This window comes from Aristolochia californica, unplaced genomic scaffold (genome assembly GCF_029961685.1).
Source record: "Aristolochia californica isolate CCGP_79_NKW_82.1479 unplaced genomic scaffold, dmAriCali1.0.hap1 SCAF_5, whole genome shotgun sequence".
NCBI classification, from domain to species: Eukaryota; Viridiplantae; Streptophyta; class Magnoliopsida; order Piperales; family Aristolochiaceae; genus Aristolochia; species Aristolochia californica.
Genome location: NW_027182214.1, coordinates 5,065,688 through 5,085,234, shown reverse-complemented (window position 1 = coordinate 5,085,234; position 19,547 = coordinate 5,065,688). Strand labels below are relative to the sequence as shown.

The 19,547-nt window shown below is 36.1% G+C and overlaps 1 protein-coding gene across 1 annotated transcript; it reads left to right on the top strand.

Annotated features, from left to right (window-relative positions):
* Nucleotides 1–16,244: 16,244 nt before the first annotated feature.
* On the top strand, nt 16,245–17,503 carry LOC137966164 (expansin-A8-like). Its single transcript, XM_068812705.1, has 3 exons — nt 16,245–16,404; nt 16,488–16,800; nt 16,886–17,503. The coding sequence occupies exons 1-3, from the start codon at nt 16,281–16,283 to the stop codon at nt 17,187–17,189; spliced, it is 741 nt and encodes a 246-aa protein (XP_068668806.1). The 5' UTR covers nt 16,245–16,280; the 3' UTR covers nt 17,190–17,503.
* The last annotated feature ends 2,044 nt before the right edge of the window (nt 17,504–19,547 follow it).

Sequence of the window (19,547 nt, the reverse complement as noted above, 5' to 3'; positions counted from 1 at the left end):
ACAATGGAACCAGATCCAGAGAAGATATCCTCAGAAATTGATGATGAAGCAGTACCCTTCTCCTCAGTATCCAACGACCCATCTCCTGAGAATATCAATGAGATAAGTAATCCTGTCACACCTCAAAATTCTAACAACATGGTTATTCCTGTTGGTTATGAATTACCTGTCAAGCACAATCGAGGCAAACCACCAAGCAGATATTCCCCCGAAGTGAAGGGAAACAAATCAAAATACCCTATTGCCAATTATGTGTCTACAAAAGAACTGTTTGAACCTCTCACGAAGTTTGTAAATGAACTCTCCTCACTGCATGTCCCCACAAGTGTTGATGAAACTCTAAAAGACCCTTGGTGGGTTCTAGCCATGAAGGAATAAATGAATGCATTAGTAAAAAATAAGACCTGGAGACTTGTTCCTTTACCTGAACGTAAAAGAATAGTGGGGTGTATATGGGTATTCTCCATCAAATACAAATCTCATGGAGCAGTTGAACGGTATAAGGCAAGGCTAGTGGCAAAAGGATATACACAAACATATGGCGTAGATTATCAAGAGACATTCTCACCGGTGGTCAAATTGAATACTGTTAGAGTTTTGTTATCTCTTGCAGCTAATCTTGATTGGCCACTGTATTAATTTGACGTTAAAAATGATTTTCTCCATGGATATCTTGAAGAAGAAATCTAAATGGATGTTCCTCCAGGATACATAGCAAACTCTGAAGCAAAGACGGTGTGCAAACTCCAACAAACTCTATATGGCTTGAAGCAATCTCCTAGAGCGTGGTTTGGGAGATTGAGTTTGGCAATGCAGAAATATGGTTTTAAACAAAGTAACTCAGATCATACGCTATTCTTAAAGCATCGACGAGGTAAAGTAATTGCTTTAATAGTGTATGTAGACAATATGATCATTACAGGAGAAGATCTAGAAGAAATAGCAAGACTTCAAGAGTAATTATCAACAGAATTTGAGATGAAAAATTTGGGAGGACTCAAATATTTTTTGGGAATCGAAGTTGTTAGGTCCAAGCAAGGCATATTCCTTTCCCAATGAAAATATATCCTAGATCTATTATCAGAAGTTGGACTACTGGAGTGTAAACCTGCAGATATCCCAATAATTCCAAATCATAAGCTTGGAGAATACCCAAACCAAGTGCCAATAGACAAAGGAAGATACCAAAGGTTGGTTGGAAAACTTATTTCTCTCATACACGACCTGATATCGCATATGCAGTAAGTATAGTAAGTCAATTCATGCAGTGGCCTAGTGAAGATCTTATGAATATAGTGAATCAAATTATTCAATACCTAAAGTCTTCCCTTGGGAAAGGACTTATGTTCTCAAGAAAAAATCACCTAAGGATTGAAGGTTATACAGATGTTGGGCAGGAAATATTTCAAATAGAAGATCCACCTCGGGCTATTTTACGTTTGTTGAGGGAAACCTAGTTACCTGCATAAGAAAAAAACAGAAGGTAGTAGCGTTATCAAGTGCTGAAGCTAAGTTTCGTGGGATGGCTAAGGGTCCTTGCGAGCTTTTCTGGCTTCGAAGATTATTAACCGAAATTGGCTTTGGCCCAAACTGTGAGTTGAACTTATTCTACGATAATAAGGCGGCTATTGATATTTCACATAACCTAGTTCAGCATGATCGGACTAAACATGTGAAAGTAGATCGACACTTCATCAAGCAAAACCTTGATGCAAAGATAATTCAATTTCCATTTGTTAAATTTGAAGACCAGTTGGCAGACATACTTACAAAAGCCATATGCAGTAAGAATTTCTACAACTCACTTGGCAAGTTGGGCATCAAAGATATATACTCACTAACTTGAGGGGGAAATAGTTATGCAAGAACTGAATCGAAACAAAAGCAATTTGAAAATTACAAAAAAAATGCAAAAATAGAAATAGAGATTGCGGAAACAGCATTTTTGGAACGGAACTAACATGGAATACAAAAAATGGGAAAGAATATTGGAGTAATACTCGCTATGCATCAATGAAAAACTCAAAACAGAATTACCAAGAGAAAGGAGTGGTAGCAGTTGTTAGGAAATCCAGGTGTTATGATTGCAAAACAAGAAAAATAATGGATGATGTAAGGGAAGAACACACAAAGAAAACACTTTTTTTGCCACAAAATTGTTAGACTTGATGTCTAATAATAATAAAATAAAACATCATAGAAATATATATTAAATTCTTCCATAATTCTCCTCATCATGAGAGCCATACATATATTATAGAATTGAAATAATAAGAATAAAGAGAGCATACCTTTCATCTTGAAGAATATAAATGAAATTTGAAGTGCACCAGAAAACATTTGATAATTCATTTATAAGTGATAAGCTTGCTCCCATTCAGCCAAACTGGGTGTGCAAATAGCCTTAGCCTCACTTGTAAGACCATGGAGGAATTTATAGATTTCCAAAGGGTGTGGCACTAATGACTATTCATAAGGATACATCCCCTTAGGAGAGATACATCCTCTAAGGAGAGATACGTCCCCTAAGGAGAGATACATCCCCTCAAGAGAAATACATCTCCTTACGTCTCCTAAGGAGAGATACATCCCCTCAAGAGAAATACATCTCCTTATGCCCAAGGGATGTGTCCAGTCAATGCACCCAATGAATCTACCTCTATAGGGGGATGTGCTGGCCATTATTTCCTGTACTGAACATTCAATGACAAAACATCTAGAAGTGGGCCCCATGCTTCTAATGTCATGGTAATTTTATTTTATAAATAATATATTTGAAACCATAATTCCAACAAACTCCCACTTGGTTTCAAATCCATTTCAAATTCCGATTTTTGAAAAAACATGAAAAATCAATCTTGACACATAAAACCATACCATGACCATAGGCATTACCTTAAACACTTTAATATACATGTGTAGTTAACCCGGGCCTACACTATATATATCTTAGATATCCAAGGCTGGGGAATAAACCAAATCCATACTTGTCAAATTTGCCACTTCAGCGATCTCCATTCATAGCATACTCGGACTTGAACTCAGGGTAAAGCTCTGTACCAATTCGAGTATTAGCCACTAAGGTAACTGTGCCTAATCAATACCATAGGCCTGAATAATTTAGACATCCAACCCTACCTTCCTATTGAGACCCTTCCGTATATACATACAATTATATACCTAATAGAAAAGCTAGACATCAAGGCATCTCATCGTCCATAGCATACTCAGTACCTGAGGAGCTCAGGGTAAAACTCTATACCAACATGAGTATTAGCTGTAAAGGAAACTGTGCCTATGTAGTCCCATTGTCCTGGACAATTTAGAGACTCAACCATCATTCCCTATTGAGACCCTTACATATACACGTACAAGTGCATACCTAATAGGGAAGCTGAATCTCAAGGCATACACTGAGTACTCATATTATCACACAAAAGCATACGCATTCTTTCAAAACCATTCCATGGAATATAAATTACAATGTCATGACATACATAGTATTACAAACCATTGAGACCACAATGCATACAAAACAATGTTCTCCCACTTGGTCTCTTCAATTATAAACAAATCAAACTCATGTTCCCCACATGGAAAGTGAAACTGGTCACGAGAAGACACTTGGTTAGTGGATCAGCTAAGTTATCTGGAGAAGATATCTTATAATAACAATTTCCTCCTTCCTCAGCATGTCTCTTATGTAGTGGTATTTCCCTTCAATATGCTTAGCCTTGGAATGACACTTCGGATCTTTCATGATAGCAATATCAGATGCATTATCACAAAAGAGAGGAATAAGTCGCTCCACACAGTCTACCACTAGAAGACTTCGCAAGAATTTGCGAAGATAGACAACCTCCCTTGTAGCTAAGTTCATAGCCACATATTCTGCCTCCATGGTTGATTGCGCGACACAGTCTTGCTTCTTGCTTTTCCAAGAAATGGCACATCCGCCAAACATAAAGATAAAACCAGAAGTAGACTTTCGGGTATCAATACATCCTTGATAATCTGAGTTGGAATAATTAACTAATTCCAACTTGTCCGCTTAATAAGTCAAAGCATATGACTTTGTTCATTTTAGATGGCGCATTACCCATTTTACCCCTTCCTAGTGAGTGAAACCTGGATTAGCCTAAAACCGGCAAAGAATCCCAATAGCATAAGCAAGATCAGGTTTTGTACATATAAGAGCATACATAAAACTCCCCACAGTAGAAGCGTATGGATACTTAGATTCGTCCAACTTATCTTTGAGGCGAGAAGGACAATCCACCTGGCTCATCTTTTTAGTGTTATCATAAGGTACTTTACCTTGTATACAGTTAGACATGTGAAACCGATCCAGAAGAGTGTCGATATACTTCTCATGAGACAAACTCAATTTTCGCAAAGATCTATCCCGTAGAATTTTAATACCAAGAATATAAGAAGTTTCCCCAAGGTTTTTCATATCAAATGTCTGAAACAACTATGTCTTTATACCTTGGAGTAACTAAATATCATTCCCGGCTAATAAAATATCATCTACGTATAATGTAAGAAAAACAATGTGATCTCCCACTGTTTTTATATATACACAGTGATCTTCTGGATTCTGAATAAAACCATAAGCTATAATTGCTTCACTGAACTTGATATTCCATAATCTTGAGGCTTGTTTCAAACCGTAAATAGACTTGTCCAACTTACACACCTTTGCTTTAGTTCCAGGTCTAACAAAACCACGTGGTTGTTCCATATAAATCTTTTCATCCAAATTTCCATTTAGAAAAGCGGTTTTAACATCCATTTGGAACAACTCATAGTCATAATATGCAACCAATGCCAGGAGAGCTCGAATAGACTGTATTCTTGCAACATGAGAGAATGTTTCACTTGCACTTAATGGGCTTAACTCATGTAGGGGATCAACAAGTTTCCAAACTTCATTTTTATACATAGAGTCCATCTCTTCTTCCATTGCCCACTTCCACTTGTCGGAATCCACATCAAGGAGTGCTTCCTCATAAGTGTCAGAATCAATAACATCTTCATTCAACCTTGTTCTTTCATAAGTTTCTCCAGCATAGGTATAAAAATCTGAAGATGATAGGAGTTGACTAGGTTTTTTTTCTCTAGTCCCTCTTTGAATATCCATTTGGGTGGAATTCTCTATATTAGAAGGAGATTCTGAAGAAGATATTTCAACATATTCTTCCAAGTGAGACTTCGTACCTAAATCTTCATCACAATCAAATCTATCCTCAATGAATTTTACATGTCTACTTCAATAATCACCTTCTCCTTGGGATCATATAACCTATATCCTTTCGAATGTTCAGAGAACCCAACGAATAAACATCTTCGAGTCTTAGCCTTCAATTTGTCCTTAGGATCAAGTTTTAAAACATGAGCAACACTTCCCCATACTTTAGAATGGTTAAGACTAGGAGTTTTGCCTGACCATACCTCATAAGGTGTTTTCTCAACTGACTTTGAAGTCATTCTATTTGAGATATGTAGTTGTCAATAGTGTTTCGCCCCAAAAGGATATTGGCAAATTTGCAAGTGTCATCATAGATCTTACCATCTCTAGTAAGGTTCGATTTCTCCTTTCAGTAATATCGATCTGTCCAGGTGTACAAAGCATGCTAAATATATGGATAATCCCGTTTGACTTGCAAAATTCAGAGAATAACTCCGAACAATACTCTCCACCTCTGTCGGTGTGTAATGTTTTGATCTTCCTTCCTGTGGTATTTTCTACCTCCAATTTGAAGGTTTTGAAATAATCTAAGGCCTCATTTTTTCTATGCAGTAAATATACTCTTCCATATCTTGAGCAATCATCTATAAATGTGATAAAATACGAATGATCATTATGAATATTCACATTCATAGGTTCACACATATCAGAATGAATAATATCTAAAACATGAGAACTTATTGAGCCTTTGGATGGAAAGGGTATCTTTGTCATTTTCTCATATATACAACACTTTCAAATAGGAAAATCATTATGTGAAAGTTTTTTCAATAATCCTTGTGTCACAAGTCTTGTAATTCTTTCCTTGTTTATATGCCCTAGTTGTAAATGCCACAAATACAATTCATTTTCTTTAATATGAGAAGAAGTAGAAACATTGAACACCATATTTCCACTAAGTTGCAATTGATATAGACCAGAATTTCAAAAACCTCTCAAAATTACTTTATCATCTTGTAACATAAGAAACTTTCCAATTCCAAAGTAAAATGTAAATCCAAGTTTCTCAAGACAAGATACAGATAATAGACTTCTTTTCATAGAAGGAGCATAAAGATAATCTTCTAAATAAAAAAACTTGTTATCAACAAGCTTTAGCCAGTAAGTTCCCACGCCTTCCACAATGGCCTTTTCATCATTTCCCATGTAAATAAAGCTTGTTTTGTCCTCAATCTTTCTTAGCTCCTAGAAGCCCTGCAACTCATTCAATACATGAACAGTTGCACCAGAATCAGCCCACCAACTAAACGGCTTGATATAAATAGTACAAGTTTCAAGAGATAAGGACTCACTAGTGTTTTCCTGTTACCCTTCTTGCATGGTTTTCAAAACCTTACAATACTTCTTTATATGTCCTGGCTTATTACAGAAGAAGCAAACACGTTGATTTGCACGTACTCCAACCCTTTGTTGATTGACCTTTTTGTCCTTGAAGTTTTGAAATTGAAAGTTTTTTCCCTTCTTCTTAAAATTCTTTTTCTTCGGGTTCAAAACTACATTAGCGCTAGGTGAAGGTTTATCTAACTCAATACTTGGATTGAGTCTTTCGGACTGGTGGTCGATCATATTAACCAAATCAAATATAGTCCACTTTGTCTTGGACAAATAATAAAAATCTTGAATATATTTGAGAGATTTGGGTAAAGAGTTGATAATGGTGACCACTTTAGTTTCTTCATTCATCGGTCTACCATGATATTGTAACTCATCTACCATGGCAAGCATGTCATTTACATGTTTTCTCACATCAACATTTTCTGCGCTTTCGGCACGAGTGAACTTTTGCCATAAGTTATTGATGTAAGTAGACGACTTTTTACCATATTTAGCCTCAATCTGGTCGAAAATCTCTTTTGTAGTGGGGACATGAAAATAAGTCATCAAGAGAGTCTCACTTAGAACCCCAAGAATATGTGACCTAGAAATTTCATTAGCATCATCCCACTCGAATTTTCTAAGGTCCTTCTTATACTGTTTCAGATTATTGAGGTAGTTTATTCGGGAAGGTCTTTGAGGAGGAGTATCCACTTTGATAATTTTATCAAACCTATAACCTCGTAGCATTAAGTCAACCCGTTGTGAGCAGTTCACATAATTAGTCCCATCAAGTACATTTTTCTTTAGGGACTCAGCAAAATTATGTCCACTACTGGATTTTCTTGTCATCCAGAAAATATTTCAATATTTGGGAGAACATACATAATTATACAATCATTTCAGCCATCTAGTACTCCCACTTACCCTTTGGGGATTCATGAGTTACTAGGCAAATCATTTCACACATGATAAACAACCAAAAATATCACAAACAAACAAACAAACAAATAAATTAATCCATACTTACCCTTTGGGGATTATATGAATTAATTTACAATATACTAATCTAATTATACAATTCGCATTACCCTTTGGGGATTTTGCTAATCGTATAATAAAATTAGTATAACTCATAAAACAAATTATACTCAAAATAAACACACATAAAATTAATTTAATCTATACAAAATGCATTACCCTTTGGGGATTTTGAAAATTATATAATTAAATTAATTTTCACATACAAATACATAAATATATAACAAGGCATGCAATAACACAAATTATAATTACTTCAAGAAATTATAGCAAAGAAATAATTAATAACAAACAACAAACTAAACCAATTAGATATGAACTATTTATAAAATATCACCATATAAATCTTCATACCTATAGTCTTGGATCTCAAATAGCCAAATAAATTCCAAATAACATGGAAATTCCATTAAAAAAAAATTCTGGGTCAAAACTACTCTTAAAACACATTCTGGCTCATTATATTAGCAAAACCCAATTTGGTTCATGGTTCTGGGTCATTACCGACCCAGACCGCACAAGCCTGCACCAGCAGGCCCGCGCACAGCAGCTCACACCACCCGCACCAGCAGGCCCGCATGCGGCGCCAGAACTCAATAAGCCTAAACTAGGCTTATTTTCATTCACAAATAAATAGCCAAAAATCCCAAAAAAATAGAAAAAATATAGAAAATTAGAATCTATCTCTATGATACCAGCAGATGCATTATTCACTTGTATTTGTTAGACTTGATGTCTAATAATAATAAAATAAAACATCATAGAAATAGATATTAAATTCTTCCATAATTCTCCTTATCATGAGAGCCATACATATATTATAGAATTGAAATAATAAGAATAAAGAGAGTATATCTTTCATCTTGAAGAATATAAATGAAATTTAAAGTGCACAAGATAACCTTTGATAATTCATTTACAAGTGATAAGCTTGCTCCCTTTCAGCCATACTGGGTGTGCAAATAGTCTTAGCCTCACAAGATTTCCAAAGAGTGTGGCACTAATGACTATTCATAAGGATACATCCCCTTAGGAAAGATACATCCTCTAAGGAGATATACATCCCCTAAGGAGAGATACATCCCCTCAAGAGAAATACATGTCCTTATGCCCAAGGGATGTGTCTAGTCAATGCACTCAATGAATCTACTTCTACATGGATGTGCTGGTCATTATTCCCTGTACTGAACATTCAATGACAAAATATCTAGATGTGGACCCCACACCTCTAATATCATGATAATTTTATTTTATAAATAATATATTTAAAACCATAATTCCAACAAAAATCTCTTAAAGAGAAGTTAGTAGAAAAATAGAAGAGGATTTTCACCACGTCGCGAAGGCTCTCAGTCTCCCATTAACCCTCTCGAACTTCCCTTTGCCGTCAATATCAACATCGAAATCCTTCAATTAACAGCCCAATACAAGAAAACGTGAGTTCAACGAAGAACTCATAAAAAACTATGAATGTGTCATTTTTATTAAAAAATAGAGGAAAATCACATGCGTTGATCGTCAGCAGCCGCACGTCGCCGTGCGAGCCATGGCCGAGCAGCCGTCGCCAGAAATCCCCAAGCTTTCCTAGTAAGCGGTTAGGGTTCTGATCCAGCAGAGCAAAAGAGAGTACGAGGAAAGGAGGAAAAATTAAGGTCCCGATCCTCGTTTTCTTCGCCCCCTTAATCCCAATTCAGAATGACCCGGATGAGTCAATTGCGTCAGCAGTTTAACCAATTGGGTTAGCCGGTTTAACTGCAACCGAAAGTATATTCAATGCAGTGTACCTTTTTTTTGTGTTAGTGTGCATAATTAAAATTTTAGTGGAAAGTAGAGAATAAATTTATTAATAAAATAGTATGATAGATTTAATTTTATTAAGATAGTTTTATTTAAAATTTTAATTAAAAAATAAGATAAATATTTTAAATATTTTTAAATACAAATATTAAATTAATTAAATATAAAAATAATATACCTAAACAAATATGGTTACTTTTATAATGTCAATACACTTAATCAAATTCTTACTTTTATAATATCTAATTATCATTCTTAAATTAATAATTTAATATATTAAAAATCGTGAATATAACAAATAAATAATTAAGGTATTTTATTAATAAAATAAGAAAGATTTTTGTTGAGTCTAAATTAATACAATAATTATAAAGTAAAATAAAAATATTAATTTAATTAATTAAAAAAATAGAATACTTAAAAAAATATTTATTCTAGATACTTAGATCAAATTCATATTTTTACGATATCTTAATCATTACTCTTAAATATTAAATTTTATAAATATAATAAATAAATAAAATAATATTTTATTATTAAAATCCAACTGAATTCGTTTAGTCTCAGTTATTTGAATGGTAATCTTCCTCAACCTCCTCAGACAGATGCGAACCCAGGTAATGCTCTCCTTGAATCCACTAGAGAGGATGATTGCAAAGCGTGGATACTTGAGTTTGGAGCAACGGACCTTATGACATTTGATGCAAATGATTTTTCTCAACACACTGCTCCTCGGCGAAATAGCATTGCCAACGCTAATGGAATTATCTCTCCAGTAACAGAGGCTGGAACCCGTGATGTGATCACCAATTCTACCATTATCTAATACACTACTCATGCCCTCTCTTTCTCATAAATTACTATCAGTGAGTAAAGTTACCGATGAGTTGAAATGTGTGGTTCTTATTTACCCTACATTTTGTCATATTTTTTTATGACTGCACACGAATGACTTGGCTTTACTTGTTGAAACACAAGGATGGGGTCTTTCATACCTTTAAATCCTTTCATAAGATGATCCAAAAACAGTTTTCTACCAACATTCGAATTCTTCAATCTGATAATGGTGAAGAATATGTGAATCATCAGTTCCATGATTATTTCCAACACCATGGACTGATTCATGAAACCTCGTGTCCCCAAACTCCTCAGCAAAATGGTATTACAGAGAGAGAAAATCGCCACCTTCTTTAAACAGTTCGAGCTCTTTTACATGGGACTCAAGTGCCTAGCCATCATTGGCCTGATGCTGTTACTACGGTTGTCTACCTCATTAACCGTATGCTTTCTAAAATTCTTGAGCTTAAGACTTCCCTACGAGTCCTATCAAACTATGTTTCATTACCCTCGGTGCTCATGCTCCCCTCTTGAATTTTTGGTTGTGTTATGTTTGTTAATCTCCACAAAAACCAGCGCTCGAAGCTTGACCCATGTGTCATTTAGTGTTGTTTTTGGAATATGCGGTCCATCAAAAAGGGTATTGTTGCTACAATTCAACTACTCAGCGCACATATGTAACTATGGATGTCACGTTTCTTGAATCCAAATCTTTCTACTCGTCCGTTATACCCAATTCCTCTCTTTAGGAGGAGACACGAGAAGGAAGAGCTAAATTTGATGACATTTGACTGGTTCAAGGACACTGATATAGCGACCACTATGGAACCAGATCCAGAGAAGATATCCTCAGAAATTGATGATGAAGCAGTACCCTTCTCCTCAGTATCCAACGACCCATTTCCTGAGAATATCATTGATGTAAGTAATCTTGTCACACCTCAAAATTCTAGCAACATGGTTATTCCTATTGGTTATGAATTTACCTGTGAAGCACAATCGGGGCAAACCACCAAACAGATATTTCCCCGAAGTGAAGGAAAACAAATCAAAATACCCTATTGTCAATTATGTGTCTACAAAAGAACTGTCTGAACCTCTCAAGAAGTTAGTAAATGAACTCTCCTCACAGCATGTCCCCACAAGTGTTGATGAAGCTCTAAAAGACCATTGGTGGGTTCAAGCCATGAAGGAATAAATGAATGCATTAGTAAAAAATAAGACCTGGAGTCTTGTTCCTTTACCTGAAGGTAAAAGAACAGTGGGGTGTAAATGGATATTCTCCATCAAATACAAATCTGATGGAGCAGTTGAACGGTACAAGGCAAAGCTAGTAGCAAAAGGATATACACAAACATATGGCATGGATTATCAAGAGACATTCTCACCGGCGGCCAAATTGAATACTGTTAGAGTTTTGTTATCTCTTGCAGCTAATCTTGATTGGCCACTGCATCAATTTGACGTTAAAAATATTTTTCTCCATGGAGATCTTGAAGAAGAAATCTATATGGATGTTCCTCCAGGATATATAACAAATTCTGAAGCAAAGACGGTGTGCAAACTCCAAAAAACTCTATATGGCTTGAAGCAATCTCCTAGAGCGTGGTTTGGGAGATTGAGTTTGGCAATGTAGAAATATGGTTTTAAACAAAGTAACTCAAATCATACACTACTCTTAAAGCATCGACAAGGTAAAGTAATTGTTTTGATAGTGTATGTAGACGATATGATCATTGCAGGAGAAGATCTAAAAGAAATAGCAAGATTTCAAGAGTAATTGGCAATAAAATTTGAGATGAAAAATTTGGGAGGACTCAAATATTTTTTGGGAATCGAAGTTGTTAGGTTTAAGCAATGCATATTCCTTTCCCAACGAAAATATATCCTAGATCTATTATTAGAAGTTGACTACCGGAGTGTAAACTTGCAGATATCCCAATAATTCCAAATCATAAGCTTGGAGAATACCCAGACCAAGTGCCAACAGACAAAGGAAGATACCAAAGGTTGGTTGGAAAACTTATTTATCTCTCTCATACACGACCTGATATCGCCTATGCAGTAAGTATAGTAAGCCAATTCATGCATTATCCTAGTGAAGATCATATGAATGTAGTGAATCAAATTGTTAGATACCTAAAGTCTTCCCTTGGGAAAGGACTAATGTTATAAAAAAAAAATCACCTAAGGATTGAAGGTTATACAGATGTTGGGCAGGAAATATTTCAGATAAAAGATCCACCTCAAGTTATTTTACGTTTGTTGGGGGAAACCTAGTTACCTACATAAGTAAAAAAACAGAAAGTAGTAACGTTATCAAGTGCTGAAGCTAAGTTTCGTGGGATGGCTAAGGGTCTTTGTGAGCTTTTCTGGCTTCAAAGATTATTAACCGAAATTGGATTTGGCCCAAATTGTGAGATGAACTTATTCTGCGATAATAAGGCAGCTATTGATATTTCACATAACCCAATTCAGCATGATCAGACTAAACTTGTGAAAGTAGATCGACACTTCATCAAGCAAAACCTTGATGCAAAGATAATTCGATTTCCATTTGTTAAATTTGAAGACCAATTGGCAGACATACTTACAAAAGCCGTATGCAATAAGAATTTCTACAACTCACTTGGCAAATTGGGCAAACTTGAGGGGGAAAATAATAATTATAAACTAGTTAAATAGTTATGCAAGAACTGAATTGAAACAAAAGCAATTTGAAAATTACAAAAAAAATGCAAAAACGGAAATGGAGATTGCAGAAACTGCATTTTTGGAACGGAACTAACATGAAATACAAAAAATGGGAAAGAATATTGGAGTAATACTCGCTATGCATCAATGAAAAACTCAAAACGGAATTACCAAGAGAAAGGAGTGGTAGCAGTTGTTAGGAAATCCAGGTGTTTTGATTGCAAAACAAGAAAAATATTGGATAATGTAAGGGAAGAACACACAAAGACACTTTTTTTTTGCCACAAAATCTCTTAAGAGTAATTAGTAGAAGAACAGAAGAGGATTTTCACCACGCCGGCGAATGCTCTCAGTCTCCTCTTAACCCTCCCGAACTTCCCTTTGCCCTCAATATCAACATCGAAATCCTTCAATTAACAGCCCAATACAAGAAAACGTGAGTTCAACGAAGAACTCATGAAAAACTATGAATGTGTCATTTTTATTAAAAAATAGAGGAAAATCACATGCGTTGACCGTCAGCAGCCGCACGTCGCCGTTCGAGCCATGGCCGAGCAGCCGTCGCCAGAAATCCCCAAGCTTTCCTCGTAAGCGGTTAGGGTTCTGATCCAGCAGAGCAAAAGAGAGTACGAGGGAAGGAGGAAAAATTAAGGTCCCGATCCTCGTTTTCTTCGCCCCCTTAATCCCGGTTCAGAATGACCCGGATGAGTCAACCGGGTCAGCTGTTTAACTAATTGGTTTAGCCGGTTTAACCGCAACAGAAAGTGCATTCAATGCAGTGTACGTTGTTTTTTTGTGTTAGTGTGTATAATTAAAATTTTAGTAGAAAGTGGAGAATAAATTTATTAATGAAATAGTATGATAGATTTAATTTTATTAAGATAGTTTTATTTAAAATTTTAATTAACAAAATAAGATAAATATTTTAAATATTTTTAAATATAAAAATATTAAATTAATTAAATATAAAAATAATATACCTAAACAAATATGGTTACTTTTATAATGTCAAGACACTTAATCAAATTCTTAGTTTTATAATATTTAAATTATCATTCTTAAATTAATAATTTAATATATTAAAATTTGTGAATATAACAAATAAATAAATAAGGTATTTTATTAATAAAATAAGAAAGATTTTTGTTGAGTCTAAATTAATACAATAATTATAAAGTAAAATAAAAGTATTAATTTAATTAATTATAAAAATAAAATACTTAAACAAAAATGTTTATTCTAAATACTTGTATCTAAATCATTACTTTAAAATATTAAAATTTATAAATATAATAAATAAATAAAAATAATATTTTATTATTAAAATCCAACTGAATATCATGATTTATGGTAAAAAAAAAAAAGAATATTCCTTTCATTATATCCCCCCCTACTTGGGAAGCTTTTAAGCCCTCTTTCACAGGCCACAAGAGAAGAAACCTGTACCTATCTTCCTGCTCTGTCTCTTTCAACACTTTGGCAGTTAACCCATCAAAACTTGATTCCTAAGGACATATCCATCTCATGCTGTCACACCCCTTGTTAACGCCACTTTCATCGGTACAATCCCATCTCCCACTCGTTTCCTAGATTTGATCTAGATTTGATTCCATACCTTTGAATTTGTTACATATGATTAACGGTGATATTTATATAATTTAGAATAAAAAAATAATTACATCATAGGATAAATACCAATTTTCTAGATTTGATTCGCTTTAAATGAACCATTTAATTAGCCGGTGACCCAAAGGCATTTTCCACCTTGAATAAAAGAACCATTTCCAGGACATGTTCATATCACAATTAGGGAGTTGTTTAGACTAAAAAGAAACTTTTCCGGTCTGCAAGTCAGATTTTGCACATTTTTCGTCTCTGCTACCAACCCGAGAAAAACGAGTTACGAAGACGATGATTTTTCATTATTTTATTTCTGATTAATTTGGTCCTAGTCCACCGTCGCGTTATTGTCCAATTTCCACATCTCATATTTTATCCAAAGCCCCAAGATTTGGTGTAGGCAAGTCAGAATGCATGCTTCCAAAAGGCCTGAAAGGGGGACCGGACCGGACGGAAATTGCATGTGCCGCGAACGTGGTAGGGACCCGCACCTCCGTTTGGGCTTCCCTGCTCCAACAACGTACGCCTCCAATGGTTGGAGATCACCTAGATCTAGGGGTCGCACCTAACCAAATCGGTTCGAAAACCGTTTGAGCTCGGTTTGAACAAATCTCAGATCAGTTCAGTTTTTTATTTGAGTTCGGCTTATTAGGTTCGAGACTAAACTCAAACTTGGCTCGGCCTCGTGCCACAAGTAACAATATTCCAATACTTGAGCACCGACAACCGACATGGTCACTTACCCTTGTCCACTACTACATGTATTTTTTTAATAAAATATTTTACATTTTACCCTAATTAAATGTTGATATCTTATTTTATGAACAGGACACGTGTTACTTTCATTCGCTCACACGAGTTCGTAAATATGCACGTGAGTTCTTTGTTTGGGCTTGGAGGCATCTCGTCCTCGCTCCGGCCCACAACCGTTTCTTTACCCGCAGCAGCAGGTCCAATCACCCTTTCTTGTTACTATTAACAATCCTGGTAACAGTGCGTAATTATCGGGGGCTCATACCAAAATAGTTACGTGCCAAATGGCAATCTCAGCCATCCGATCCGACGGAACGTCAAAAATGGTCCAAGAACCGACGTTACGGTCTTAATCCCCCGATGATTACGCATTTTTCGCTGGGATTCAATAATAAATAATAAATATTTAAATAAATTTAATAAGACCCCAATGACTTTAATATTAACCAAGTTAAAAGTTTAGGATTAAAAATTAATTAAATTGGAGGATTTAGAAATAAAAAATATTTGAATTTATTCAAATATTTATTATTTATTATTTATTATTGAATTACTACGAAAAAAAAGCGTAATCATCGGGGGATTAAGGCGGTAACGTCGGTTCTGGGATCATTTTCAAGTTCCGGCGGGCCCACTAGGTGGAATTTGAACGGTGGAATTTTTGGGTCAATAAGAAAACCAGAAACATGTGCTGGTAGGACCCAGCGACGCAGCGGTTGGTAGTCTAACTGGAACAATCGCATGTGCACTTGGTTTGCAAATTAACTACAAAGTGCAAACCGGTTTCAGATGTTCACACGTGAGAAACAACCAACTTGTCCCTTTCTATCCCTTACATTTACCAAAATGTCAATGCTGTCCCCTCCTTAGTTTGGGGTCACCCTCCCTGTATAAATATACCTCTCCTCCCTACCACTTCATATCACCGTCAGATTCCTCTGGTTGGGTTCCCTTTCTTATCCCACTAATTACAATGGCCGCTTTCGTCGCTCTCTTCCTCCTCGCCTTCTACTCCCACGGTGCCGTCGCTGATTACGGCGGTTGGCAGGGCGGCCACGCCACATTCTACGGTGGAGGCGATGCCTCCGGTACCATGGGTATGTATATTTATCTAAGCTTTGTCGTTGCGTGATCTTCTGCAGTGTAGATTATATCTAAAGTGGTGAGGGTGATATTGCAGGAGGAGCTTGCGGGTACGGCAACCTGTACAGCCAAGGGTATGGAACCAACACGGCCGCCCTCAGCACTGCTCTCTTCAACAATGGCGGCAGCTGTGGGTCGTGCTACGAGATGCGCTGCAACGATGACCCCAGGTGGTGCCTTCCGGGGACCATCACCGTCACCGCTACCAACTTCTGTCCTCCCAATTTCGGCCTCTCTAACGACAATGGCGGGTGGTGTAACCCTCCCCTGCAGCACTTCGACTTGGCCGAGCCGGCCTTCCTCCAAATTGCGCAGTACCGCGCCGGGATTGTCCCAGTTTCCTTCAGAAGGTAGCGCTCACTTGCTTCGTTTCTAATCTCAGATTACATGGTTAAATTAGCTAGCTTTATTACTAACGGTCTCTTGTCTGAGCAGGGTGCCCTGCGTGAAGAAGGGAGGCATCAGGTTCACGATCAATGGCCACTCCTACTTCAATTTGGTTCTGATCACGAACGTGGCTGGGGCCGGTGACGTGCATGCGGTGTCCATCAAGGGCTCCCGCACCGGGTGGCAAACCATGTCCAGGAACTGGGGCCAGAACTGGCAGAGCAACTCTTATCTAAACGGACAGAGCCTCTCCTTCCAAGTCACCACGAGCGACGGCCGGACCGTCACCAGCTACAACGTCGCGCCGGCCGGCTGGAGCTTCGGCCAGACTTACGAAGGCAGCCAGCTTTAATTCCGGAAGTTAATTAACGCGCTATAGCGTAGGTATTCGCGTGAAAAGCAGGAGCAGACACGGGAGGTTACAGAGGAGAGCTTCCGGCCATTTAAGATGCAGAGGTGGATGGGATTTAACTACACCCGCAGAAAAGGGCTTCTTGAGTGTATAGGAAAAAAAGAAAAAAAATGATTATCATCAGTAAATAATGAGATTGAGAAGGTTAAGACTTAACCAGATTTCTGTTTTTGTACCAGGAAGAGTTAAGCCATTTTAAAACCGGGTCCGGGTTGAATAATAATGGTTAAATTATCATTTTTTTTTCTTTTTTCTATAGGTTCCAAAGAGACCTTAAAGATTGATGTCGAATAATAATGGTCAAATTCTTATTTTCTTTTCCGTATGTTCTAAACACACATTAAGATCAACATGCTAAATTGAAATGATCGAAAAGAATTGTAAGAAATTTTTTGGTTTGGCCAAATAGTTTTCATATTTGCAAAGTTTTACCAAAATTCTTGATAAGAAAATCAATTTCATATTGCTCCGATGGGAAACAATGAGAGAAATAATTGAGAAAACACAAGTAAAAAAAACTGTTTAAAGGAGTCGTTTTTGTTTTCCTATAGGGAAAAACAAAACGGAAATTTGAAGTTCATCTTCATCTCCTGATTCAAATTTATTTTATTCATTTACATGACCTTCATCTTTGCACTTGGTGATAGTGACCATAAAAATGACCTCTAAAATCCAATTCGACATGTAGCATATTAGTACTATTAGATATGTTTCATACACAATTGATATATAACAATATCATTATCAGTAATAAGGTCAATATTGTAACAAATCCCTTGATTAGTTTATGAGGAAAAAAAAAAAGAAACAAACTTATTTACAAGAATACCGATTCGAAATCCATGTAGCTAAGTCAGCGAGGCCTATTGATGTGGCACCACATCATCTCAATTTTTAAGGGTTTGTTTGAAAACCCTAGAAAAGAAAAGAAAAGAAAATAAGAATTTAACAATTATTATTTCCTAAAATAGTTAATAAAAATGAGAAAATAATCAAATTCTCCTTTTCACTAACTATTTTTTGAATAATAATGGTCAAAATTTTCTTTCCAAACAAACCCTAAAATCCAAAAATTTATTTCTTTCTTCTTTCCTCACACATTTTCTCTTCTACTCAACTATAACACTGGAAGATGAAAAAGGAAAGAATTTTTTTTTTTTTTTGAAATTTAAATTTCAAGTTGACGTGGTGCCACACGGATAGGTTTATCTGACGTGCCCGTTGACTAATGCCACGTATTTCAAAGGTTGAAATCCGATATTCTTGCAAATAAGTTTAAACTCTCTGTGTTTTTTAAATAATTTTTTTAATTTATTTTGATATTTTTCTAAATGTCCCATATATATGTCCAATATGTTACATATACCCCTGGCTTGTACAAATACTAAGCCATTTCCTTTTTAATAATCTCTCAGTCACATAACTAAGATGTGGCTAGTATTGGGCTTGTTGTAAAGCAATAAAAGGTTGGTTCCAAAGGAATTAATATGCCCTGGGAGAGTAGTTCAAGGGTAAATGATAATGAAATACATCTCTGATCGAGTGGTAACTGCTACTATAATAAAGAAACGTTAATGAGCATCAATCAGGTTGGCTTTTACTAGTTCCCACAGCTTTCTAGCTGGAGAGTAGTTCGATGAGTAATGCGGGGTTTGGGATGGCTTTCAAGTCTTCTTCTTTGCTCTTACACTTTCTATTGAATCGCCACTTGCCTATATTTATTTGTTTGTTTCTGTCATGACAGTCATTAGTACTCTGTACCACTGCCAACCTACATTCATCTATTGTTTTGGCCTAGACCAAAATAATAAAAATTTTGAGAAAAAAAAAAACTAATAGACCTTTACCATGAGAGTCATATATATTTATTTCTTCAACAGATTACCTTCTTTGGGTACACAATTTTTAGGTCATTTTTGCCTTGTTTTGATGGAAAGAGGCTCCACTTGAGGGAAGCAAAACTAAGCTGACATTGGAGGAAAAAACGAGTACTGTTTTCCAAGCCTAAACATGTTTGATTGTTGTAGTAGTTGCTAGTTAACAAAAAATAATCATAATAATAGAAAACATTCAGAGCAGAAAGAAAGAACAGTTGTTTAAAACAATAAAATTGAGGAAAATAACCGAGGCAGCATAAGGTGTTTGTGCAAGTCAGGCTCCTCATCTCATCTCAGGAACCTGAACTGAAAATATAAGGTTATCCGGCTGAAACTGAATCAACTAGGCAAATAATGCAACCATGGTAACAACTGGCCCCAAACAGCAAGAGTGACTAGATGCCCAACACCTGCCTGTTTC